Below are 27,956 nucleotides of genomic sequence, written 5' to 3'. Positions count from 1 at the left end.
TGAACCAAAATTACCAAGCGATGGATATGTCCGGTGCGAATTCGCTAAACATGCGACCGCTGTTCAGTGGGTATCCATTCCAAGGTAGGTGACGAATTGAACTTAGCGACATTTTACTTGTTTAATTAGTAACTAATTCCCCGTGGAAATTGCTGCTTATCAGCAGTTTATGTTCTGATAAATGATAAGTTCGGTGTTTATTGGTCCATTTGCTGTGTTCATGCTGATCATTATCTCCCTATGATTGTGCAGCCATTGGCAATTAAGAAAGGAAGCTAGTGAAATGCTTTGAAAATAGGGATAGGTGAAAAGTAAGACAAATGATAAATAACAATGATTTGTAATGATAAATAACAAAACTAAACTTGAAAAGACTTCAAAATCGGTCCTAAAAACAGGCCCAAAATCACTGCTAATTATAATGCGGTAATATTGCAAAATAATCAAAAGATTGTTTTACAAGTTATTGTCTTGAATTACAATCTCAGAATACTAGGAAACCTGTTAGTTTGAGTGGATAACAAGAATTAAACAACTAATTTTAGCAACGACCTCATGGAGATAATAAAATAACCAAAACTCAATGTATTATGTGTGGTCATGAAGGCAATGAGGCAATGATAATAAACTTTTAGTACTCGGACAGAGCAGTAAAGAACTACACTTTTTATATTGAAGTTCTATTATTGAGTTTACACCTTATTGACGATAGACCAAGTGTAAATAGTGGATGGTAATTTAATAGATGTAACTACTCTCTAGTTCATTTATATTCTGTATTCTTCAATCAACATTAGCGAAAAACGACCAGCTGTTTGGAGATGGTCTCGCAAGCATTAAAATTCTCTAAATGCCACACGATCGCACCTTCACACCTATTTGTAGCACCAACCGGCCTGACATCGAAGAGAAACATTTAAATAAATCACCAAATTTTTCACCACCCCTAAGAACGCAGCATTTGAATGGCAAAACAAAGAGAGACAGAAAAAAAACAATAGTAAAACAGAGCCAGACACCGCACACCGAGGATCCGGAGCCGGCACACTCATTGTTGTCGGCCGATCGAACGGTTCGGTCTTAAGCAGACAAGCGTAACCATCCACACCGGTGATCGTGAAGGACATAATGGACATCGCACGCTTAATCGGGCCGATTGTCGGCTCAGTGTGTGCCCCCCGTGCCAGCTGATGGCATCAGGTCGGCCGGCCGAAAGTGTCGAAGCGAAAATCAACCGTGGAAGACACGGTACCGGTCCCGGAGGACGATCCTCGCTAACCTCGCTCCAACTGACCGCACATTCTCGCCTTCCCGTCGATGGCCTCCAGGACCCCGGTCTGCGCTCCGTGGTGCAGCTTCTTCCACACGCCACGCTACGCCACGTCGTACAGCATATGGTCCACAAATTAGCCATACCTGAATTCCGACGAATAGAGCCCCGACGCCCCGGACCACCTCCATCACACACACACGGGGGCGAGAAGAAATGGAAAACCGGAAAATCGGAATTTTTCACGCTCCGGCCAGATGTTTTTCTCCGGCCAGTCCGTCGATCTGATCGACGGGCCGACGATGGCCCTTTCGATCGGTAGCTCCCGGAATATCGGATCCGGATCTCGACTCCAACAGACCGACCGACCGACCGACACTCTGCTTCCTCTCGGTTGATGGGCATCGCGATGCAATGGCGGGTCACAATGGCGCACATTGCCATCGGCACTTTTCGTTCTCGGGCGGCGGGGGATTTTCTCATTTTCTTCACGACGGGCGTAAAGACAGCTGAAAATTATGCACCAATGCACGCACGCTTTGCTAATGGTTTTGAGCTTTTATGTTGTGGGTTGTTGCGTCGGATCGAAACAACTGTTCCCGCCGGGAGATGATGTTTCGGGTTTTGGAATATGCGTTAGCGCACATTGTTCCCTCTTCATTCTATTTCCAAAGGAAGTGATTAAATCGTCATGCGCTGAGGGTGCCTGGTCCTCTCCGTATTAGTGTTATTAACTAATTAATTATTGAGTTAATTATACATAAACTTATGTTAAAAGTTACTCTTGTTTATTTAATGAGCAATCAATGAGAAGATAACTCAAATACCTTATCTTTCTACTATCTTTACCACCTTCGTTTAGCGACCAGTCCTAAAATAAATGAAGAATATCAAAAAAAAATTATACAATCAACAATAAGTAATAATCTATCGATAGGAATGACTGAAGGCAAACTGTGTAATTTAAATTAAATCAACAAGAAACAATAGTTACAGGTGCACTTGGGTGTAATCTAGACATTTAAGGGATAAGCTTGTCCCCGATAGATACTACTGGCCCCTGGTGGTCACGTAACGGAGGTGCTTCGACGGCGCCTTATCATGAGCCGCCTGATGCTAATTACTCAAAATGGTCCCCAATCCGAGGCATGGTCAGGCACGTTAGACCACCAACCATTGTGCACATGCCACACGGTTCTTCGACCGGTGTTTACAGTGATCGTTTTGGTCACTCGCGATACGTGACTGGAATTTTTTTAGCATTCGCATTCGCTCATCTCGCCCTAGGTTAGAATGACATCCAGCGTTGGGACGGTTTTAGTAACAAACCTGTTGACGAAACGACTTGAAGAGTGTGCCATTGTCACACTCTGTTTACGTAATTGTAAGATAGGTGTAGCTCTATGCATGGATACTAAATATAACCTTATTTACTACCCTTGTTGTCGTTAGTCACAGTATCGTTTGTCGTTCTCGGTTTTAACTGTTGGTAGTCGGCACTATGCTTCGGAATGTTTGTTTACTCATTCTTTTGCTATTTTTATTTTTATTTATTGTTTCCTTTCAATTGGATTGTTGCTTTCATTTTTCATGTTTTTCATCGTTTGCTTTTATCGTTTGTTATCACTTCGTTTATCCTACTATTAAATTTAATCTTGTTCGACATATAATTAGTGCTACAATTGTCACTCCTTTTTGTATGCATATTGGTCTAACGATCATTGACGCTAATATTTATTTTATACTTATTGCGTACTTTTTATCCCTATGCGTCTAAGTAGTCCTTGACTTAGTGCCGTTCGGCGTCAACTCAGATTGTGACTCACTCGAAACATATAAATGATAACTCTCTAATTGTCTCTCTCTTTCTCTTACTCTCTCTCTCTAACACAGGTCAAGGCCGTGTGAACCAGCTGGGTGGCGTTTTTATCAACGGGCGGCCACTCCCGAACCACATTCGGCTGAAAATTGTCGAAATGGCCGCGTCCGGGGTGCGACCTTGCGTCATCTCGCGCCAGCTGCGCGTCTCCCACGGGTGCGTGTCGAAGATCCTCAACCGCTACCAGGAAACCGGTTCGATTCGTCCCGGCGTAATCGGCGGCTCGAAGCCAAAGGTGGCCACGCCGGAAGTGGAGGCCCGCATCGAGGAGATGAAGAAGATGAACCCGGGCATCTTCAGCTGGGAGATCCGCGAGAAGCTGATCAAGGTACGTGCCGGGTGCTCCGGGGCTGGTACGGCTGTCTATTCGGCCGTCTACCTGATGGGCGCAGAGTGTTTGAAGTTGAGATTGATTCTGGGTTAAGCCTCGCCGGGATGGAGCCGTTCTTCTGGGCGGGGTGGGTGTCCCGACTCCACGGGTGGCCTTTCAATCGAAAGCGAAGCAATCGGTGCCTTCATTACACAAGGAAACATTATTCTACAAACACTTTAACAATACGGAACTATCGAACGTTAGCAAGAGCCTCCGATACCGGAGGTTGCCGGTGGGATTTGACAGGTTTGTCAAAAATGTTGCCGGCAGAACGTTGAATGATTCTGGCCAATTCTGGTCCACAGCGTGGTTGGGAATTCCATCACGGGAAACAGCGAAAGAAAACCCTTGACACCACTTGGCTTGGCTTGGCCACGTTCCGACGGCGAACGATGATCGGGCAAATGCGTTGGCAAGCGTTTTCTTCGCGCCGTTGGTCGGTTTCTACTCCATTTTGTTCTCGGCAGGAAATGGTTTCATTTTTCCATCGCCGGGCCACGCGATCCGTGTGCTACTGGCTTCGTACTTCGCACCTCGTATTGTGGCAGCCTATTGTTTCGTCGGCCACCGGCGTCCGTAGCCGAACTTGCCAGTCACTCTGACATAATTAGCCTGATGTACATGTCTTTCGGAGCGGAGTTTCTCTGCGCACACGTGTGTGCGCTGCCAACGATGATGGTGATGATGGTGGGGTTGTTAAACGCGACGGTCATGCTGCAACGGACCGAACCCCACCAGAACCCGCGCACCGAAAGCGAACTTGCTTTCAATTACGATAGGGCGACGGGCGACTAGGGCGCAAGTAATTGCACAATGTCGCTGCTAGCCCACCACGATCATCTCTTCATCGGCCTTCGAAACCTTCGGATGGGTTTCTAGAACTGGTCGCCCCACGGAGGCGAAGGGAGGCAACATATCGGGTATCGGGCGTGTTTTTATTGAGAGGTGCCACGGCGTTCTACGCCACACGGACCCCAAAAACTCACCTCCTTCGTGGTCCTATTCATGTTTGATGATTGATTATCTCCAGAAAGTGTGCGGTGGAGAAGCCATTCTTTTCCTTTCATCTACACACACACACACACACACACACAAACGCCGATTTGATCCTATTTCTATTGCTTGATTTTTCCAATCTATATATTTCAATACTTCAAAAATGTGCCTCATAGGCGCTGTTTCAATTTGCGTCATTTTGGTGCCACGTAGTCCACGTAATGGTCCTCTTTTATTGGAACATACTAGAAAAGAGATCTACTGCTATTGGATGTATTAGAAAATGTTCCATGAACAAGGACTCGCTACGGCTAGAAGTGAAAATACGAGAATTATGCCCATAAAATTTCATAATCGAGTTTATAAACTAGACAAACTAGTTTGTTTTACTCTGGAGCCAATTGGAGGTTGATCACCGTAACTTTGCTCAGATTAAACAATCAATATGATTCTTATGTTTTGCTCCTTTTAATTGCTCTAAACTTTGTAATCAACATTGCAACTCACAACCAATGAATAGAGTTTTCTCGAAGAACTTTCTCAACCAAGACGGTATTGTTCCAAGCTGACAGTGTTTGACCAGTTTGGTCTTCCGTTTCAGAATCGTTCCTTTTCTTTTGATGTTCGATTTACCATAGAACAAAATGTGCGTCGAAAGGGAGTCCTGTGATTTCACGTGTGTCTTATCGAAATGTTTCGCTCTAATTACCGAATGTAACACGGTGGACTTGAAGCAAATGTATTAAAATTCGGCATCGGCGTAGACAAGTGAAAAGATCAGGCAAGTGAATTGCCTATAACCACACTCTTCTAAACAATTTGTTGTCATTAAGTCTAATAAACCTAATAAAATTTGAGATGTGCTCTTCCGGCGGGTGGCGAGTTATCCAAGGCGACCCTAAACGGGATATGTTGTTTAAGTCTTTTGAAACGAATTCTAATAAAACCACTTACTTCTGTTAATCTGCCCAATTGAAACAATTCCAACATACAATATACTATCAAACGACCCGACTAACGTTGTTTAATCCAAATGCATGACTAAACATTGTTTTACTGGTAGATAATTATAAAATAATAATAACATTTTCACATCGGTAGCAACTGCATAACACTTGTGCATATAATGTAGCTCATTTAGCATATACATTTAGCGAGTATGCTCTGAAATCGGTTTCTTTTAAGAACAAAAAACATTTTTCAAGCAAATCGGGCAATGTTGATGAAACCGAATGCTGAGTTAGAAAGACCTTGCCTTGCCTCATTATCTCTCTCGATCGATTTAGATTAGCTTGAATATTTTAAGACTTGGTTATCCTTCTCATCCCTATGTACGCATAAATGGCAAAATGTCAGTCGTTGTTGGCCACCTTCACACAGAAATGACCTTTCGGCCCGGCTGTTTAAGCAACTGTCACCGGCAAATGTCATTGTCATGACAATCTATGTAAAATATTTGAGAAATCGTCTCTACACCCAAGTGGATTTACCAACAGTTTGCGCCCTAGTGTTGTTTGAACAACTCCGAGGCCGCTGCTGTGAACCAAGGCCAAAGATCCGCCAAAAGACCCGCGCAATGAAGTCGTCAGTTGGGGGCCTCGGCCAAGCTTTCAATCTCTCGCTCCGCTCACCGGCCGGAGTGTCGGTACCAGCTCCGTTGCGATATTAAATATCGTGCGCAGCATAAATGGCACCGAGCATAGGGGCAGCACGCTGTTGGAATTTGGAAAAGACCAGCTCCGCGTCCCGGGCGCGATAATGGCCACACCGGCGGCAATCGCTTTGCACCCAACAAAGCCCAAAGGGTGGTTCAATCCATTTTTTCCGGATCAAACCCTGGCCGGCTCCCGGTTTTGTCGAACGTTTCTCAGGTGGCCGGGGTGGCTGGGCTGATGAGCTGCGAGTTGGGCACTCGCACACCCAGCTGGCAATCACCTGGAGTGGCTCCCCGCGTTCAGCTAATTCTCGCCGGTCGGAGGATCATCTTCGACGGTGGCGGCTCGTACGTACTCGTCTCGTTCAATCAAACTCAGGCTCAGGCTTCCGCTACGTGTCCGCCAAGGTACGGCTGGCTGGCAAGCAGGCCGGCGGCGGCGATCCGAAATTAGGAATCATTTTGGAGTGTTAATTTGCTCGGGTGCACCACAAATCCACCACCACCGCGTCCTGGGCCTTTCCCCTTCCCAGATACCGCTAATGACTTTTCGGCCGCCGGTGATGAATAGTCCGGTCCGGCACAGGTTGGTTTCAATAGTTGTAAAACCTCGTCCGGCTGCCGCTGCTGCTGGGCTCTCGTGCTAGCGGAGCCTGGGGAAGCCCCGAAAAGCAGCAGCGCGAGGAGGTCAAACCGGGAGGACGATCTTGAGGATCGCCGCACATTGGCGGCGCGGTAACGACGAAAAATCTCATCAACACTCGGCCAGGCCAGGAAGGGCTCCGAGGCCCAATAATGAACTGTTGGACCCGGTGTCGAGAGAGGCGTCAGAGTTGCGGACGCGGAGAGTCTCTGACGAGCGACGACGTTCGCGAGGCGATCTTTTCGTCAGTCAGTCGAAGAATCGAAGAAGTTCGATCAATCGATCGCGGACGAGCGACAACGCCACCGTGTCTGCTACTGCTTGCAGTAAACATCATTTATTTTACAACCAGAAAAGCGCACCAACAATGGAACTTCAATCTACTACCATGACTCATCACGGGCGCACCCATCTCGCCCGTCTGGTGAATGAACCTACCAACGTCCACAGCTTCCAGGGACGACCGGTGGCCTGTGGCGTGTCCAGGTGAAAAATTCCGGTAGCGAGGCCGAACTTTAGTCACGGGTTGTTTGAGAGTGTACACATCCCAATTGTTGCCCGGGAGGTACCTAATGGTGTTGGGCGCGGCCGCTGCTGGCTGGCTCTGATTGATCCCGGTAGCCCGGGAGCGAACGCCCAGCTAACACGCTTTAAGTGGTTCGTCGATCGCCCAAAATCTAGTCGGCAGTCGTGGGATGCCGGAGCTGCCACCACCGCGGTAAGCAGATTATATTTCCTATTCCTTACCGATCGTATCGATTCGATCGTGAAGTCCTATTGGCATGGCAGGTTCCCTCGCCCGGCAACCGAAAGTGGACCCATTCCGGGACTTCTTTTAATCTCTTGGCTTCTCGGCTTTTTTTTGCGTCCGCTGGCTCCGGTCCCGGGGGAACATTCCTGAGCGGAGCCCATTCAGGTCCGAGAGGTCCGTGGTGCGGCTAATGAATGAATCGATGACGCGCCCCAAACGTGCTGCCCCAACGTGAATGGCCCCGCCGATCCGCGTCTGCCGATCGATTTCATAATCTGTCCAGGTGACCTCCAGCCAGCTCCAGTGGAGGCGGAGTTTTCTCGCTACTCATCGAGTGGCAGTTCGTGGACGCGAGAAATTACACCACCGATTATGATCCGATTAAGGCGAATTTGTTTTCCTATCACCCCGATCGGAGCCCGATAGAAAAACCAGTAAGCGTCAACGGGAACGCCACGGACGGTTGACGTCTTCGGAAGCCGGGGACATCAAACGCGAACGAGCGTTCGGGTGCCGTCGGTTTAAAATGGGAGTTAAAGGTGCCCTGATCTGATCGCCCGAGTCTGAAACAGGGTTTGAGATAGGTATTTTCTCAACTGTCATGTCAATCACGCGCGCCCGGGCGACATTGATAGGGGCCCCGGCGGTGCCAGTAGCTCCGAAGAAGTTCTAGACGACTTCTGAGCCGGGGAGGAAAAAGAAAACTCTGGAACTCGGGAAGAATAGTAAACCCCCATAACAATAAACTTTTAGGAAACTAAGAAAACAACAACTCACACACAAACAAACATACGGATCGTGGAATAGAACGTTCTCCTTTCTGCTCTTCTACTCATTTTAGACTGCCGGCCCGGACGAACACTGCGATAATAGGCATCCTGGTCAACTGGGGCCCGATGTTGGCTACCGGCAGGTAAATGTCCTAAGCTCCTTTACTCCTTACTGCTACCTTTGCCGATGCTCGGAAGGTCAATGTACCCACAAGGGGGCGATTCCTCTAGGCTGATTCGCCATTCACTGGACTAAATTGATCACTCAACCTGAATCTTGGTCCCCCCCTCTTGGTGACAATCTCTCGGAGACGCGACCGATCGGGCACACCGCCGGACATCGGTCATATCGGTATCGGGGCACGGCGCTGATCTCGATTAATGAGGCGTCGCGAAACAAAGTTATTTTATTTACCGACGAACTGACAGGCTTTTGTCGGAAACCCGGTAAAGGCGTTTGCTTCGTTACAGAGCGTTACGCATGTCAAGTCCGTCGCGGCGTGGCGTTGCGGAATCTTCAAAGACTCTGCTTCTCACATTGCCTGTGCTCCAATATCGGGCACGTGGATACCCGTACTTCACACAGAAATGCACGCATCATGCGAGTGTGTGTGTTTGTGGAGGAGACGACGTTGGACGAAGCAGCACAGCATTGAAAAGAACCAAGAGCTGCCTCCTGAGCTGTCAGAATTGATATTTATTGCAATAATCGCACACTCCGTGGTGTCAAGCGTTTTGGATTATTCGGGCATCCAAGTGTTAGCCAAATTCTTTTGAACGAGAACGAAAGCAGCATTGTGTGTGGGTCACCCAGTGTGTGTGTTGAGCATCGTTAGGTCAATTAATCCCCCACTACGGTGGTGGCCACAGAACCAACTCCTTTGGCGATGCGACTCAATGATATGTTATGCAATAATACCTCAATCAGTTATACAGTATCCATTAGTATTAGTATCGTAACGATGGATATTGTTCCATTATTCTGTATAATAGTTAATGAATAATCTCAAAAAAAGCAAATATCCAGTTGAGCTCAAAACAATGTTCTACGTCAACCCAGTGAGGCCTTCTCCAAGTCGCGACCGGACTAATCCCTGCTTTGATTGCGATTGTCTGCCACGCGTTCCGACTCTCCTCCTTCGAGCTGTTTCTTCGAGCTGCTGCCATGTGCTTTCGGCCAGCCAAGCGACGAATCACGGCGACGTTCGCGTGTCCCTAAAAGCGGCCCTCCTCACACACGTCAATGGTTTTTAGGCAGTTTCTTCCTTGTGGGTTCCTTCTTTTTCCCCAAGGCTCTTCGCGCCCATCCAAAGTGTCTCCTGCTCAGCTGCACCTGCACCGATGCACCTCCGATTTACCGCCGGGGCACGCTCGGGAACATCAGAATGCATTCTCGCCCACGCCACGCCGCCGCGTTCCGAGATATTAAGCAATTATCATTCTCCTCTTCCGAGAACCACAGAACCGAACCGTATGATTAAGTCTTTAGCAGCCCATCATCGGACAGATCGGATGATTGACGAATGAAATGAAGTCGGTTCGACTTTTTGGCGGCATGAAAGGCGAAAAATATGACGGTCCGGACCAGCTCGCGTACCGGATCCGAGGAGATCAGCGATTGGGAGATGTGGCAATGTTTCTCCAGTCGACGTTCAAAGGCCTGGTTCTAAATGGAAAATTACCGGCTGTCGATGGTGGCGAGCGAAAGGAACCATCGAACGGGCTAATTACTCCCCGATTGGCTTCGAAAACATATGGTACGACTCTTGGATACTTTCAGTGTCACTGAAGCACAGTTCTATAAATGTGTTTTTAAGTGTGTTTTTTATTCCTGTTCAATTTGTTTTAATAGTAAACTTTTTGCCGAACATTGTTTGTTTTGCATTTCGATCAATTTGATTTTTGTAATATTTCTATTGTTTACCCATTTTATCTTTTTTCATGTTTTTTTGCTCTCTATTTATCAAGGAACATGTCGAAGTGGCAAATTTCCATATTTCGCTTACAGGAGAGAATGAATAAATTGTTTAATGTTTTAATATTTTCAGTTCATTCTTGCTTAAATTTGTTGCTCTACTAAGCTTCTGTCTAAAATTAAATTCTCGAGATACAAAAACTACACTTTCATAATGTTAAAAAGCATTTCTATATATTATTTATATTGATAGTCAACGGTTGATAACATTCTGACCAATAAACGTTCCTCAGATTATTCAGAGAGAGCTCAGAACGATACACGGAACAGTACTACAGAAACAACCGAACGCATTACACTTTCCATTTCCGGCCTAACCTGCCTCGGTTTCTTTTGTCCACCAGCTACGCCAAAGATTTCCATAGTTTTCCATTAGAAAACCCCCCAAAAAAAAAAGGTTACAACTATCTTGAGCCCTTTTGTTCGATCGAAGCGTGGATCAAAAGGATCGTGTGAAATGCATCCTTCTGGACGTCCGGGCGCGGTGTTTGGCGGCCTTGAACCGAGCACATCCTCTTCGAGCACAACCTGTTGATTTCATCAATCATCGCGAGGACCAAAAAAATTGCCGTTTTTGAAGAGAAACAAAGTGGCGCTGCTGAAACTGGAGCTGCAACCTTTACAAACTCATTTAATTCGTTCTGTCTCTCACTCTCTCGAATCTAATGCCGCGTGGACCACCATTTTCATTTTCGTCCGCCAGGAAAACCGCTCAACCGGTCCGATCTGATTGCCTGTTTTCGAACGGCGGCTCGGTGAAGGTGTTATCATGATCATCATTTAATTAACGGCCGACCCGGAGGGCGGAAGGATGAAAGCGCAACGAGCACGAGCCTTTGACGGGTCCCGATTTTCGGGGGCCCGCGCTTTTCGAAGCCACGAGACCACAGCGGGCGACCACAAAAGTGTCGGTCAATTTCTTTTCTGAAAATTTGATTTGAATTTTTACCGGCATACCAGAGCCCAGACCGGCCGACCCGATTATGCCGATGGCTCGGCCTCGGTTCGATATGTGGCGTGCGACCGCGAACCGGGCACGGCGTGATGACGGTCATCAACGTGACTCGGTGAGAAATTTAATTGAAAAAAAACACACGGAGCGAAGTGAAGAACCCCATCAGTGTCAGCTGGGGATGCTGCGGGGACTGTGGGTTATTCTGTGGGGTCCGCTCGGGGTGACAGGTGTTCCGGAGCTATGAGCATACCCGCGTGCCGGTTAACACTTCAGCCCTTTCTTCGAGTGCTGGCTCGAAGATGTTTTTCTCGACGATAAGGCCTAACGACGGTGAAAGTTGTGCCGTCGATGGAAGTTTTCCCAAAAGGGTCCTTAGTAGTTGCTAAACGGATCCCACCTTAGGGGTAGCTTCACCGAATTGGCAGTTTTTGAATGAATACTGCCCTAGCTGTTTGTGTCTGATCGTGAAGCAGTCCTTCCGTCAAACATCACCCCAAAAGGTGTCAAAGGAAAATCAGTTCTTCAAACAATGCAAACTGCCCGCGAGAGCGCACAAGTATTTCCTTTGGTTCAATTTATGGTATCAATAAACGGAAAGGGCGTGTTCCGCCAAAGCGAAAAGAACGTGAAACTTAAAATCATCCACCTCAACCAAGAATGGGGAATCAAACCAACACACCGGAGCCGTGTCCGGTCCCGGTCAATGGAAGTCAATGGAAATGAGATATTAACTGCTACAGCAAATAAGGCTCATAAAACCGGTCATCATTGGCACACAGAGAGATAGAGATACACAAAACGGAAACAACAAAACCCACCACCGGCCAACCGCTAGAGCCGCTAAAGCATAGCGAGGAGGCCCGGCCGTCGAGCGTGCGTGAGTGTAATAGAAGTGGGAAAATTTAATTAGAAGCTGTGAAAAGGTTTAGCACCCACAAATTTACGAGTCGTATCGGTTTTCCTTCCCCCCAACGCCAACCAACCCGATCAAGAGAGAGAAAAGGAAAGAACGCATCGAAAGCGAATGGCAGAACGGAACCGCGGCGAATGTTAACACCTGACCTGAGGGATAGATAGAAACCAATAGGCAGGCAGCATTGCGACGCGTAAAGTAGACGAAACCGAGAAAGCGGAAACGCGTTTGAAACAGACACAAAACGCCGTTTAATGAGAACCAAATAGAACGTGCCAAATGGACTGACAAACTCTGGCAGCCTCTGGACCCTTTTCCGAACCGGGCGTTTGGAGTTTTTTTCGGGGTCCTCCTGCTTCGCTGACGTTCCACAATGGCTTACTCACGGGCGATTGTTTTAATGGCTGGATGTGTTGGAATGTTTCATTTTCCTTCCGTTGTTTTTCTTTTCACTTCCAGGAAGGAGTCACGGATCCGCCCAGCGTGTCATCGATCAGCCGGCTATTACGCGGTGGCGGTATCGAGGGAAGCCGCAAAGACGACGATGGGCGGAAGGATTACAGCATACACGGAATTTTGGGCGGTAAGTCACGGCATCGGGGTGTAGATAAACGAAGAAAAAAGAAAAGGGCAAAACCTCGCTAAAACAGGGGACGAAAAGAACAAACATGGCAAAAAATTAGCAAAAGCCTAATCGAATAAAGTACGGTTGTTAGGAATGGCATGGAACGTAAATAAGTTAAAAAATTAAATTGATTGCGAAACACAAATTCAACTTGATTAAAATAATGCTTTTGAAACAAAGCAATCAAATCAACACGCGCGTTAAATGGGAAAATAGCAAAGCATGGAATGGTTGAACACTTGGTGACTTGGGCTCAATCGGCACTTTGATCAGTGGTGCTCCAACGGCCATGGTTGCCATAATTAGCCGAGCAAGCCAACCGCACGATGATGCATGATGCGAGTATGTGCATCGTCTGACGGGTGTCTGGGGCTGTCAGAGACCCTAACATGCCGGCTCGCCGGCAAGTGACACCCGGGCCGACGACTGGACCCGTTGGATCCCGTACGACTTCATCGGATCCGCTGCAAACGCTACAAGTAGAGCCATCACCAGCACGCCACACCGCCTTGATAATCCGTAGTCCCCGAAAACTAGCGCGGCCGGTTTTGCCCTGTCCTTAGCCGTTCCGTCCGTCGTCAGCATGCGCCGATGATGAGAGGCTTCATATTTGTGAGATGACATTTCGGACTCGGCGGTCCGCCGGCACGAAATAGATATACTAAAGTCCACTAGCCGATTCAGCGCGTTCTGGGCACGGTAGTGCAGTTTTTCTGTCCTGGTAACGCCATGCAAGCAGTGTCGAGATGGTTTTTTTTTTGCAAACAACGCTTTTGCCACGTTTGTTGTTTCTCAATGTCACACGTTACGGCGGAGCGACAGCTGAGCTTAATCCATTGGCTCGCGTTTTATTAACGTTCTCGAGTTCGGTTCTGTATCTCTCCCGGCTGACAATGACACAGTTGATAGAGTTTATGTGCTAATGTGATACAAAAAGGGGCAATATAAAAATGACGTAGAAGATTGTACCTCGAAACAGGAATACGGAGTAAAATTAAATTGAAAGGACAGTGTAATAATAAGTATTGTCAATGTGAACAAGCGACGTATTCAATGGCAGAAACTCTGGATATAATTTCGGGACTGTAATTATTTAATTTTTGAGTGTTGCGAAATTAACTTAAAAATCCTGAATTGCGCCTGAAGGTAGGCAAAGCATACCTGTTACTTTTTACAATATGCAGAGGAATTAACACTGTAGCCAAACTGTCAAGGAGGACAGCATAAGAAAGTTGAAAATTTGTAATGGTCAACGAATTAGAACGTACAGTGCTCTAACATGTCAGACCACACGGTCTGGTATGTGACCAAAACTTGCATCCGCAACTTATCTGGAGTATGTCGGTCTTTCTAGAACACGGCAACATTTGCCGTTTCACTTAACCATCGCCAGGGCGAGAAGTAATTACAAACGGACTTGAGCGACGTATTCAAAGCGGTTGTCGAATTTGCTACAAAGCCAGTGCACTTCAATCAGCCTCGGAACGAAAGTGCCGGCCAGTAAATGCGTTCCGATTGACCGAAATTCCCTTGGAAACTGTAACGCAACGGGCCACAAGACCGCACGCTCCTTTGATGGTGCAGCTTTTCCGGTGCTCCGGTACCTAGTGAATGAAATGTGGCCGCCCAGATGTCGAAAGCATCTTGGCCGGCGAAGCCAACCGACAGCCAGCTGAGTGCGCTGAGTAATTGTTGTGACATTTGTGTTTTCGGTGCCATTCTTTTTGTTTTTTAATGTAGCCTTTCAAACTTTATCCAGCTGCCCCGTTCATTGATGCAAAATGGCGGCAACATGTAAGAGCTCCTGCTCGGTCGCTCTGGTTCAGCTCCGTTTTTTGAAGGGTTAGGAACGCACAAAGGCAAAGTCCCCTTCATAGCGGAGTCGTCCGAGCACTGCGGGACCAATGTTGCAGGACATTCGTAGCGTGAAATTTATGCAGCATGTGCCCGTGTAGTGCCTGCTGCCTGCTTTGTGTCCTGGCACTCCCGTTGCGCACTTTTGACCGTCCCGGACCGACCGGAGCAGGAACTGTCCTGACTTTGTCGTTTTTTGAATGAACACCGGCGGTCCATTTTAGCATAACGACAAATCGATCCGCATTGTTTGTGGGGCGACGGAAGCTCCTGATTTCTCGCAACAGTTTAGAGGAGCGGGGGAAATAGGTGCACGGAAATACCGCTCGGCCGGGGGTTAGCCGGGGCAACCTGCCGAGCGGCCGCAGGACGTCCGGAAGTGACGTAGTTTCAGGTCGGAAGTTCACCACACAGCGCAGTGGTTGCGCTGGTCAAGGACGTTGCCATTTCGCACGGCAAATCCCGGCTGCCCACGCTCGGTCAGTGGTCGAGAGGTGTTCTATGGAGGACACGTGGAGCAAGGACATCGCTGCTCGCCGGCTGCTTTCGCAAAGCGGTCGGTGCAGGTGCGAAGAAGCGAAAGGAAGGAAGGCTCCCCGTCAACTGTTATAATCCCGCTGAGAGTGCTTTTCCGAATGCTGCCGGATAAACAAATCATCAGCAAACAATCGGGAGTGTTTGCCAACATGGCGCGCATTGTTTCGAGTTTCTTTCAGGGACTCTTTCCAGAGGTTTTATTTATATACCCCTGCTCGAATATACACAGTGCACATCTCAAGAAAAGCTCGAGAAGGGCTGCCCCTACTGGCTTTTACAGAATTATACACAAAGTGGCTGATACGCAGTCAACCGTCGTTACGGGGATTTATCCAAAGAAACATTGAAGGCACTTAAATAAACAATAAGTAATTAAAGAGGAATTAAAATATACGAAATCAAAAGCATTGCATGATTGCAAAAGCACACGGTGAAGCTTGTTGGTGATTAAGTTCCAATTTAATGATCAAACATTGCGGCTGGATAATACGAACTCATCGTTCCTTAATTCTATAGATTGTAAAATGCAATGAATCCTGGTGTTAAGCCTGTTGGTTCATTTCAAGTAATTCAATAAGATATTTTACCAGAGGCAAATCTTCGATTGTTGAAGTTGTTGAATAAAACAGTTGCGTTAGATAAAGTAGCTAAATTAAAAGAATTGGCCAACAAAGATGCTGCCCAGATGTTTAAGAGATGAAACAAGTGGTTACAAGAATTCTAAAAACAATAGTTTAGCCATTAAACCAATTATAAATTTCAAATCAGTGTCGTCAAATAAGAGTCTCTTATAACCTTTCCTTTCTGTCGATATAACTGTCGAACGATATACTTAGTTGATAAAAATTCTAATTCAGTTGATAATGGTACTTGCACAGCATCTTTCCTCAGTTCGTTATTATCTGCTGGGTATGGGAAGTTTTTCCAATGTGTTAACAAATTATTTCTACTTTGCTCGCATTTACATGAAAGCAGCTACATTCGAGTTGACATTAATCAATACGTGTCGGTGTTTTGATCTCCGACCGTCGCCCGGTAGCAGTCCCTGCTGACAAACACTCGCCATTCCGCCATTGTCCCGACAGTGTCCTGTCCGGTTCATTGTGGTGGTCATTGTGGCGAAAAAGAAAAGGAAAATACGATACGAAGAATTAGACCAATCGATCTCTACCGATGACCCATTGGAGACGAGGAGATGCCGACGACTTAACCCCTAAACGGCGGTCGGCTCAGATTCCCACGTCGCTGCCGGGCGACCCACTCCCGTCTTCTTAAAATTTGTCGGCACTGTCTCTCTCTCTCTCTCTCTTCTAGAAATGGTTTCCGCTTTCGAGGGGATGATTTGTGGGATTCCATTCCTAGTGGCCCTTTTTCTCGTCCTATATGCTCACTGTCTCCGATCAGCACCAGCACCGGCGTAGAGACGCGATGATCTTCTGCGTCGCGTCCTTGGCAACGAAAAAAACGGACAGAAAAGCCACCCGGGAACAGTGACAACAATTAAAAGGTTGTCGTACAACATCATTTTCCAATTTCTCCATCCCGGCGGCAACGTGTGAAGCCTTTGATGTGCTGCCGACAGCGACGCCGCTGCCACCAATGTGGCCGCCGATGACACCCGGAGCCCCGTCGAAGGTGCAGAGGGTTCTCGGCTTCTTCCGATCCGTGCGCTGCGCCATGGTCCCGCCACACTTCGGTGGCCCAGTTCTGGACGGTAACGTGAGACGGTATGGCGACGACGGCGGCGGTTTTGTGGTGCAAGCTCGTCCTCGGCAACCAAATCTAGCGGAAAGAAAGGACACGCCCTGTAACGTATACCGTGCATGTTGCAGTTGATGGTGAAAAGTGTGGCCCGCGGGAACCGTTAAGGATACCGTTTCGCTGGGAGGTCCGTGGTTTAGCCACCTCGACTCGCGCATTGCGAGTTGAAGCTTCGGTTAATTATGCGTTCGGCATTACCTTCCCCGGCTGGTACCGTATGAGGACTGACTTAAGCACCAAATACGACCGCCAAACGGTAAACGGAGAGCAAACCGGTTTTACGCATAAGATCATACTAGACCACACATTATGTTCGGCTGCTAATGCTTCATGCAATATTTCAACCTTTCTCGGGGGTTTGCCACGATTTTTGGGCTTCACTAACACTTCGCTTCACTAACATCCATCAGCAATATGCTTACAATGCAATGGGTACAGCATTTTCTTCGTGATCCATACATTTCCAAGCTATGGGATGGACAGGACTAATGACAGAAAACGGTTGTAAAACGTAGGACACAAGTGTTTGGCAAAAGCATTAGCCTTTTCCTAGTTTAGCTCGATCCCTAGTTGCCTGTGCTATTCTAAAATCATCATATTTTCTGACTTTATTTCTGCATGGAAAAACTGTTGTTGTTGCTGCATCCATCAATTGCATCATAGCAAACCTGTGCGTCCCACAGAACGCGGCATATCTTACCTAAGTTCTCCAAGAAAAATCGTCGTCATCATCATCGGTACCTTCAAAAACTACCGACAGAATGCGTCAAGTGCGCAGCAACACAAAGCAAGGGCGACATACAACAACGAATTGAAAATATTTTCATCCACCGTCAATTGTGCCATTGTTCGGCGGGGCCATTTTTGCGGCCAAACCCAGGATTAAAGGACCCCGGTCCGAAAGGATCCGTCCTGGTATCCTTGCCTCCTGGTCTGTGTGTGTTTGGTCGTTTGCCGTTTGCCGCAAAATTCGATCACTCCTGCGAGCGATTGTGGGCCAATGTCAAGATGATCACAATTATGTTGTGGACCCCGAACGGGGCCTTGCCTAGCTCCCACAGGAGCTAGGGGCGACACCACTCTAGGGACGTGTGAAAGTCAAACACATCGCCGAGAGAATGAAGTGTGCAAAACACCCAAGGCCCAAGAAATGATTCATTTTCTGGTCATCATCCTCTCCCGCGGTCTCGGGTGAGCCTCCCAGACCGGCGAAATGTGACCGGCGGCGGCGCAGGCGGCAACATGATTTTCGTTTCATGTTTGGTCGGGTTTTCGTTTCCCCGAGGCCCTGCCGCCAGCCGAAAGACCTTCACCGGGTTGCCGGCGCGGCCGTTCCCACTGTGCGGGGCAAACAAATCACTTGTCATTTAGGAGCAAAAAAGACCTGAATAGTACAAAACACGAACAGTACCACCGGATAAAAAGGGGGCTAGAGAGCGCAGGGCTTTGCTACAAATTTGTGTCTTTTTGATGTCGGCGATGCCGGCAATCCTGTGTGTGTGTGTGCGGTGAACAGGTCTTTCTGTCCTCTGGAGCCAAACGAAGAAGAAACGGAGCAGAGCTGCCTTCTTGACAAGGCTTCTTGTGGAAGCTCCTCGTTGATGATGTTTTAGTTTTGTGCCGGTATGGGTGAGAATTTATCACAACCCAACACCTTCCGCGCGATCGGCGGTTATCGAGCGATTCGACGAGTAAGCGTTCGGTCATTAATCTTTCCGACACAGAGAGAGAGAGTAAGAGCAATTTCAATAGCCACCGGCACCTGCAGTATCAGAGGAATAGCGGTAAACCGGCAGGACCTCTAGGCACCTTCCGGCACCGAAATACCTGTTCTTTCGGCGCAACCGAGTTCAACTTCAGGCACACTGCAGTCGCTGAATGAATTAAAAAAATTAGATTACATTTATTAATGAGCATACGAGTGAGTTGAACGTAGAACTTTAATTAAAAAAAGAAGCAAATGTGCTGTTAGGTTAGGGCGGATCAGGATCAGAGTCCTGGTGCTGCTCAAACAGGGACACGCTGCGGCCGGCTTTGTTCCTGCCGCCAAGCTCAAAATCAAACAATGTGCGCGATCCAGATCCGGACGTCAGAGCGGGATTCTGATAGCCAGACCCGGAGCCCCCGAGGGGCGGTTCTCGATTGATGATCCTGACAGGACGACAGGATCGATTCACCTATCAGTCTCAACGCTCATCGTGCTTAGTCCGGCATCGGCCCGTTTTTTTTTTGTTTCCCGATCCGATTCGGATTCGTTTTCCGGTTTTGTGGGTCCGGCTTTGGTAATGGAATTAAGTTTTGCTCTTTTCGGCTCGCCGCTCACGATAACCCGAGTAGTAGTTTTGGTGATCCCATTTTTCGTCCGGAGGTGTTATGTGTTTTTTGCCACCTATTTCCTGTGCTGACCGTGGCCGCATCCTTTGAGCCCGGCCGAGCCGAGGGTGTGAGATCATTTACCACATGACGTGCCGTTGGCCGGGGCGGTTCTCTTGGAACCGGCATGCGGGTTCCGATTAACGAAGATGGGAAAAAGCATTGGCCAATCATTTTGTGGCGCTAACCTGTTGCCGTGCTTAGTTTTCATTAAATTAGGACCTTACACGTAACACATAATTAACTGAGCATGACTTAGACTCCTGAAACCTATTACAAATGTTTGATTTAATTTCTGAACTGGGCTACGTTAGCATGCTATTTGAGTGTGTTTTGGGATCTCTCATGTGTAACTAATTTCAATTTGAGATAAGTTTTAAGGCTATGAAAGAAAAAACTAAATTTAAAACCATTTCAATTGGCTTCAGTTTGAAAAATATTCCAATTTCAATACTTCAATACTTTCTCAAAAAAAAATTATGTTCCGATGTACACACATGTCGACACGCATATTTTATCTATTTATTTACCAATAATATACAAACTATCAACTATCAAATATTCATTCAATTATTGGAGTAAATTTATTAACAGTTGATTGGTAACAAAAAAAGTGCTCGAAAATCTTATTGCTAACATAAAACTAGCATGAGTCCTTACGGGACACATTTTAAAGAACATTTACAGGCACCCAAACATTTTCAGATCACTCTGTACTGTTCTTCTCAATTTGTGATCCTTGTCCACAAGAGGGCAGCAACTGCCTAAGACAGTTTGATCACATTAAAATATTTGGTGAGCTTAATCCCAATTATTATAACAATAGGACTAATGACTACAACAATCCTGATTACTATCCTATTGAAGAAGTTGTTGTTTTATTTTACTGTGAAAATAAGGCAAAAAGAAGAGATTCGAAAGAATCGTTCTTAGGGGAAAGAAAATTAAAAGCTCAAACAAGAAGTGATTTTAAGATAATTGTTCGATTCACAGTTTCATAGCCTCACCATCGGAACAGTCTTTTCGTACTTTACTCTTACATTAAGGGAAAAGTTAAGGCTGTGTTTTAAGAGTAAGAAATTCAATGCTACCGAATCTGTCAAACTCAAATTCATTAGAATCAATTTCTTCAAAATCCCTAAGTAAAGTACTTATCGCTCTACAAGATTAAACTAATTAATGTCACCATCCATCTCCATTCTAACAGTTCTCGAATCTTTTGTCACATTACCTTCCGATCGCCCACCTGACGATCGATGTCCTCTCACATATTCTAATCCTCTTCCGCTGTCGGTCAGCTATCTAACACCTACCGGAAACTAGGCCAATAAAACACGGGTCAAAGTGTACACCTGAAGCGCCCTCGGACCGGACCGGTCCGGTTCTGGGTTCCAAGCGGTCTCACTCAACGCGGCCTTTGGTCGGCTCTTCTTGATCCGTGCCGCGCCAATGAGATTACACCCGCCGGTGGCCCTCCAACACCGAACAAATGACCACCGGACGGGAGAATCCTTTCACAATCGAGTCATCGGGAGGATCCCACTAATAAATGAGTGTGAGTTTACAGCAGCTAATACCGCAAAATTGTGCCCAAGTGTCAACCGACACAATGGATCACATGATACCGAAGCCAATAAAGCCCTCGGGCGGTACACTTCAAACGCGGCCTCATCCCAGGCTTCGGACCTGTGTGCGCTCCGAGGGCCGAGTGAAATAAGGAAGGCTCGAAGGTGTGTACTCGCGCACCCTCGCCGACCCCTTGCCGACCTGCCGGGGCTTGACGGCGAAAAAATGAAATGAAAAATTGGTAAACGAAACCTTTTAGCCTTATTATAATTTATTAAGGCGATTCCGTCGGCCAGCCCGAGACCGTCAGACCGAGTGACGCTCTCTGTTCTCGCTCGGACTCGGCAACACCGCACGGCAGGGCGGAACGAGGGGAACGGTCAGAACGGAGAAGGCCGAAGGTGTTAAGCTCGCTCGGGCGGAATCCTCACTGGCACCGCACCGCACGCAGCGCACTTCCGCTGTCCGCTCGGCCGGACTGACGCTGCACTGATTACTGAAAAATGACATTCGATATCCGATTATGACTTCCTTTGCTGTTTCTCGGGAATGTTTACGACTCAACTGCCGACGCTGCCGCCTGCCGCCGTGGGCTCACCTTTAGGACCTTTGGGAAACAGTGCGGCGCCCACTGAACGTCCTGAGAATGTTCGGCGTTCAGCGTTCAGTGAGTGTCGGAAACGGTTTGCTTTAAGCACCAACAGTTACAGGTAGAATGCGAAACAAAGATTGTTTATCGCCAATTAAAATTGATGCCACCTGCTGACGATATGCCACTGTTCTGCTGACTTTGGACTACCAAACGATTAAGTTCGAGCAGTTTGATGTTCTTAAACGATTCGATAAAGTTGATTGAATTACATCCGACAAAACGTACTGTCGTACAGCTTTCTGAACTACGTAATTCTAATTTCAATGGAGTACGAATAGTTCTATGCGATTGATCGTTCAAGTAGAACTAACGTGACACTATCGCAATCGTCTCATAACAACTCATATTAAACTATATTTTTGCTATCTTAATTGGAAAGACTTTCTATAAACATAGGAATTATGAATTCACTGAATGATAGCGAAACGTTGATATTGAAATATCGATATTGAATTAATGTTGAACACTGTTGTCAAATTAATAATGTTGAATTATGTTAAGAATACGATGATAGGAGAAAGGAATTTCTCTCTTTTTACCATGGAGGAAGTCTTATGACACTACCTTTGCAGACGATGAATAGACCTTTAAATGTACTTTCAAACCATCATGATGTGAACATGACTCGAATTGTGGCTTATCACTGCTCCAATTCATCGGTTTACTAACTAATGGCTTTCTAGGTAGAACATTTAGTTGATAGTAACACGGCCCGGTCTGTTTTAATTAATAATAGTTTTATGCTAATAACATTATAGAAGAAAAACCTGTAAATTAATGTTCAGTTTACATCCTACAGTTTTTTTCCCCAATAAGTTACCAACATAATATTACAACCAACAGTATTACGGTAACTTACACAATGGCCAACTGCGAACGGTGAGGCACTATTTCTGACCATCACTGTTCACCGTGCCGAGCCGTTTGCCGTGGCCCAGTGGCTAAAGGCACCCACATGGAACTGTAGAAATGAGTTTACCACCAACATCGTACATCGTTCCTCAGGAATGCTGGCTTCAGTATGCTTCACACACGCACACACACACACACCTTTTGTGGCGCAAATTCTCCCTGAACCCACCGTTTATGCTTCTAGCTGTTCCCCGTGTATGTTGTGCATAAATTTGCAAAGTCCCAACATCACCCCGGCCGGCCGGCGAAAAGAAGAGAAGAAACGACGACGACTTTTTGGAGGGTACTTAATTTTACATCCGAGTGCTCCGAGTGGCCTAGCTTAGCGTTCGTGGAGCCATTAAAACCCTGCCAGCGTACCACAAAGTGTCTGCGCTCGGATGGCATTGGGAATTTAATTGTTTGAAATAAGTTTGTAATTAATTTCATGCTCCGATCAAGATGTCAGAGCGCGGTGAAATGGCTTGTGTTACAAAACATCTCACCGAATGGTTCGTATCGATCGCTCACGGGCTCACGCCAAGAAATACTAAATACGTCCGAACGGATCCTGTCACTTCTGACTTCTGAGAGTTGTTCCAAACATCGAGAACATTGGTCACTGACCCGGCATGGTGCCATAATCCTTTTTTGCCTCCGAGCAGTGGATTACTAGACACGCTCAAATGACAATACCGGAGGCACGGAACGGATGGCGATCAACTCGGCCATCTTTCATTTTCTTCCCCAGTTGCCCCGCGCGGGACACAGAAGCACCGAACAATTACATAAACCGCGTCGTCGCCGGCAGTGGGTGCTTCGGAGGACTTTATTAGGGCGAGCTGCTGGGCTACGAGTACCGTCTGTGTCCCCGTGTCCCCTGGCCCGAGATCAAGAATTGTCGTGCAGTCGACGTACAGCAGCGTGCTGGCCCACGGCTAGTGCGGCCCCGTCACTTTTATGAACTCATTCCGAGAGCGAAGGCCCACCTGTGCCCAAGAGTCGGGCCGACCCGGGATTTGATGGCCTGTTTTGTTTTACGGTTCGCCATCAATCGGCCGCCAGTCGCCCGACAGAGAGAGAGAGAGCAACAGTAACTACAACTGTTGATCTCCGAAAATCGTAGGCCGTATGCCGCAGAACCTCATCAGTGTCGGGTCGGATAGATTGCATTCTGCAGCCTCTGGAGCGCCCCCAGGGGGGAACGTACCGCGGTCCGTTGGAGCAGACCTCCAGACGGACCAGAGATGCGTACTTCTTCGTGTCTGTTTCGCTGTTGCCAGTCTCCTCGAGTCTCAAGAAATAAGGAAATCACACGAGCTCCACGCGGGATTGGTCTTTGGGCTTTTTCCTCTTCTTCGGGAGCTGGCAGCCATCCACGCGGATCGCCCGTCCGTCCGTCTTCAACATGGCTCCTATCGGTCCGATTCTTCGCTGGACGCGAACGCCGCGCTGTCTGGCGATCCCCGATTGATCCGACACGGCCGACAGTCCGCTCGGCAGTATTCCGAGAGCGTTCCGAGATTGACTCATCCGCGCACGGGCCGACTCGACATGCTTCGACAGTGGTTCGACAATTGGAAATGCTATTTTATGGCCGTGGTCTTTCTCCCGCGTGCGTGGCAAGCTTCATAAGAGAGTGTCAAAATTTAGCGCACCAAGAACCTCGCGGGCGTCGGGATCATCGACGGTACCGCGTTGAGCTCTGAGGTCTGCCCGCCGCCGACTGGACACTAGTAACGACGCACATGTTTTATGGCTTTTTAACCAACTGTGCTCCCAACAGTGTCCGAGGCGGTCCGCTCGGCGGTCGGCACTAACGACACAACACACAGGATGAACGGAACGGGTGTTCCGCTCGCACCCATTTCGAGCGGAGTTATTTAAGTCTAATTTATGAATATTGTAACATCAGCCCGAAAGTCTAATGCCGGGGCCCTGTCAAACAACAACTGGCTGGCTGGGTTTGTGATTACTTTTTGGGCGATTGATTTAAGGCATCCTGTTGTTACCCCCCAAAACTTGCCGGGCCCCGAGCATCGAGCATTAGCGCTCTGGCCAATCAATGTCTCGTGCTCGCTGTGAGAAAGAATTTTGCAAAACATTCATGCAACAGGCGAGGTTTGGAGCGGAGTGCGAGCGCGTTTTGGAAATAACTTTAAGAAAGCCCTCTCTTTACGAGCTTAGGTTGGGTCTTGGGCCATCCAGCCAACCAGATGCAGCAAGCGAACTAATCATGTTGACTAAATAGAACTCAAGCTGTGGGAACGCGGGAACCCAAACGTCAACATCATGTACATTTTTTCAGTTTAAATCTGCTCTCAACGGAAAGAAGCTTCGCAAAATTAGTAGACCGGTCTGCTGCAACGTGTCTCTTGGTTTCAGTGTGTACTGCATTGTGCCATATTGAATGCAATTTATTCATAAATCTAATCTGTGAGAACGGGACAACAGCTTTCCTATCAACAGCATAAAATTTAGTGATCTACAGACAAATTGCAAGTATCTGCTAGGTGGTACAAAAAGTTTCAATAAGTCTTTCATATTTTGAATAACGTTTAACCGTTGTTTTTTAGGAAACAACAACATTAGAGCTTTTCGTTATTTGTGGAGGAATTTGACAGTTTCACTTGACTAGAAGGTCTATGATTTGTTTTTCAAGGACCTTTTTGGAGGCTGTGTTTGTTGTTAATTGTTTTTGTATCACAAAAATGGTAAGGTTGAAACTATACACAGAATGCTTCATTTTGAAACCATTGTGGTTCTGTAGGGAGCCGCCACCATAAGGCATCAGAATGTTAGTGGCCAGACTTTTAGAAATGATTCTAAGCCATCAGAGGCGTTATTTATATGGAGTATTTTCTGACAAACTGTACGTCGCGGTAGTTTAAACCGAATTGCTATAACGAGTTGAAACAAATTATTGTGGCAACCCAAAATCAGCTATAATATTAGAACCGTAAACTCCACAGATCTTATTGTAAACGAAGAAAGCTTTACAGTTTTCTACTTCTTTCTAGTCTTCAAAAAAGAACCTTAAATAGCGCATGAAAAATGTAATGTTTTATGAAATATTTTGTTTATCATAAAGTTTGTACTTTAAACACAACAATTAATAGTGAAATACAATATCGTACAGATGCACCGTCACTGAAGAAAATTTTGCTGGAAAAATGAGTGATTTCAAATCCTCAACTTTTTAGTAAGTTCAAATAGTTCAATCAAACTAATTCTAACACGTTGTTCTGTTATTAGGCGATTCGTTTTCTAAAATGGCAGACATTCAACTAAAAGTTTAATACTTGGGTGTTCAGATATATTAAAAAAACTGTAAAATGCCAGCCCTGTAATTTCAAAATAGAAATGAAAATTTAAATTCAGCAATAGGATCTGGAAGTCAATTAAATAATGTAAACATTTTAAGCCAGAACACCTGAAAGGTGTGAATTATTGCACATTTTAGACCCAGAATCGGGTCTCCCCCTTTTGCCACAGGACGCGGCCGAAGCCAAAAATCTGTGTGACCTACCACACAGCACGGGCGACAAAGCGAGGAACGGCCCATAAATGTCCGCGTTATCGTCCGCGACAGAAACAATTTATTTGACACAAACGTTCTGGAGACACTTTCGCACCAACCGAGGTACTGGTGTTAATTTCACGCGCCAAGATGTCTACCAAGTACAGGGATTCCGTCCAAACAGCGCCTGGGGAGGGCACTCGCGGGGGATGGAACGTAAAATGTAACCAAAAAGTTGTTCAGCAAAAGGAAAACACAAAATTGAAGGGAAATGCGAGTTGCCACCGTTTGCCGGTGGTGGCCGATTTCAGATGTTGGCCACCGGTAACGCTCAACATACGCCGGGCGCGGGCGGTGGCACTTGCGTGTGGTCTGCGTGCTCCGTCGGCACTTTCGCCATGGCGGGCGTACCGGCGCGGAACGGAAATGAGAGCCATTTCCCTACCGAACTTTCTCGACCGACCGCCAACCGATGTTGACATCTGGCTGGCTGACGGGCCGGTTCCGGCGCGGCCCGGTTTGTGAACAGATTTCAATTACACGCCATATTAGACCGGCGAGCAAACAGCGCAGCCATCCGCGACCATCCGCGTAACTAATTTGGAACCTATTTTTGTCGTCCGTCCGTCTTCTCGCTCGTTCCATGCTCGGGCATGCTCCACCACCAACACCAGGACGGGGCTCGGACTCGAGTGACACGGAGTCGGAGCCGGGGATACTGCTGAAGCGGAAGCAGCGCCGCTCGCGGACCACCTTCACCGGGGAGCAGCTGGAGGCGCTGGAGAAGGCGTTCCAGCGGACGCAGTACCCGGACGTTTACACTCGGGAGGAGCTCGCGTCCAACACCAACCTGACCGAGGCCCGCATCCAGGTGTGGTTCAGCAATCGGCGGGCCCGGCTGCGGAAGCACGCCGGCGCCCAGATGTCCACGCCGCTCGGTGGCCTCGGCAGCCTGCCGATGTCCCACCAGTACCACCACCACCACCATCCGGGCGTCCCGAGCAACGCGGAGTCGTACCAGATGGCGGCGGCCGCCAACTACGAGTTCGTCACCCAGAGCCCGTCCGGCTTCTCGAGCGGCCACTTCCAGCACGGCCACTTCGGGGGCCAGAACTTTGCTTCGGCCGCCGCCGCCGCCAACCACATGGGCTTCCACCAGAACAACCAAGGTAAGAAAAGGAAGGGGGGACGATGGCGACGAGGGGACAGCACCACTCATTGGCGGCGGGCGAACTTTGTTCCACTTTCAGAATTCCTACCACCAGAGTACACCAAAATGATGGGCGAAGAGTACCTCAAGCCGGCACACGAGAACTCCATCAAGCTGAGCCCGTCGGCCTCCCACGGTGGCGGCGGAGGCGGTGGCGGAGGTGGAGGAGGTGGTGTGGCCGAGAGCTACGCCAAGGTGCCCACGGCGGCGGCACCGACAGCGCCCGTCGTGGCCCCGCATGAGACGCCCTGGAGTCAATCGTACCCACCGCATCACCCGGGCCAAGCCTACGCCGCGAACCTGGTCGGTTGCGCCCCGCCAACGGTGACCAGCACCGGTACCGGGGAGTACCATCCGATGCAGCAGGCAGCGGCCGCCGCCGCCTACCCCAACAAGTACTGGTCCTGATCGGTCGGCGCGGCGCGGTCCTGAAGCTCGGCTTTTTTGTAATGGTGTTTTTGGAGCCCACGAAGCGTACCACCATAACCACCGCTTCGTTGCGGATATTTATTTCTTTCCCTTCCCTTTAATGCTTGGGATGCTTCGGTGACGGCACGACAGTGCGTGTGTGAGACGGGGGTGAAGATCACTCACATCGCGCACTCCCCCGGATAGGGCTACGAGTGTGCGCGCCACCGGCAAACTAATTAAACACAAAGATTCTAGATAGTTCACTTTACATTGTAATGCAAGGCAAAATAAATTGTGTAAGCTCTTCGATGCACCCAGAAGCTGTGTGACGTTTCCTATTGGTTTGCTTATGAATTGTCTTCGACGGTACAGATCCA

General features: G+C 47.7%; 1 protein-coding gene across 1 annotated transcript; it reads left to right on the top strand.

Annotated features, from left to right (window-relative positions):
• The first annotated feature begins 20 nt into the window (after nucleotides 1–20).
• On the top strand, nucleotides 21–27,576 carry LOC128268675 (protein gooseberry-neuro). Its single transcript, XM_053005848.1, has 6 exons — nucleotides 21–84; nucleotides 3,164–3,477; nucleotides 8,408–8,479; nucleotides 12,639–12,762; nucleotides 26,633–27,127; nucleotides 27,209–27,576. Exons 1-6 carry the CDS (start codon nucleotides 21–23, stop codon nucleotides 27,574–27,576), a joined length of 1,437 nt encoding a protein of 478 aa, XP_052861808.1.
• The last annotated feature ends 380 nt before the right edge of the window (nucleotides 27,577–27,956 follow it).

Source organism: Anopheles cruzii, chromosome 2 (genome assembly GCF_943734635.1).
Source record: "Anopheles cruzii chromosome 2, idAnoCruzAS_RS32_06, whole genome shotgun sequence".
In the NCBI taxonomy this organism is placed as follows: domain Eukaryota; kingdom Metazoa; phylum Arthropoda; class Insecta; order Diptera; family Culicidae; genus Anopheles; species Anopheles cruzii.
This window is presented reverse-complemented; position numbering and strand designations above follow the sequence as displayed.

Bases quoted from the DNA above. Each gene is read 5' to 3' on its own strand.
- LOC128268675 (XM_053005848.1), top strand. From the start codon at position 21: ATGGATATGTCCGGTGCGAATTCGCTAAACATGCGACCGCTGTTCAGT. The intron at 3,478-8,407 runs GTACGTGCCGGG...TACTCATTTTAG, and splicing joins TCCGCGAGAAGCTGATCAAG to ACTGCCGGCCCGGACGAACA. The intron at 27,128-27,208 runs GTAAGAAAAGGA...TTCCACTTTCAG, and splicing joins CTTCCACCAGAACAACCAAG to AATTCCTACCACCAGAGTAC.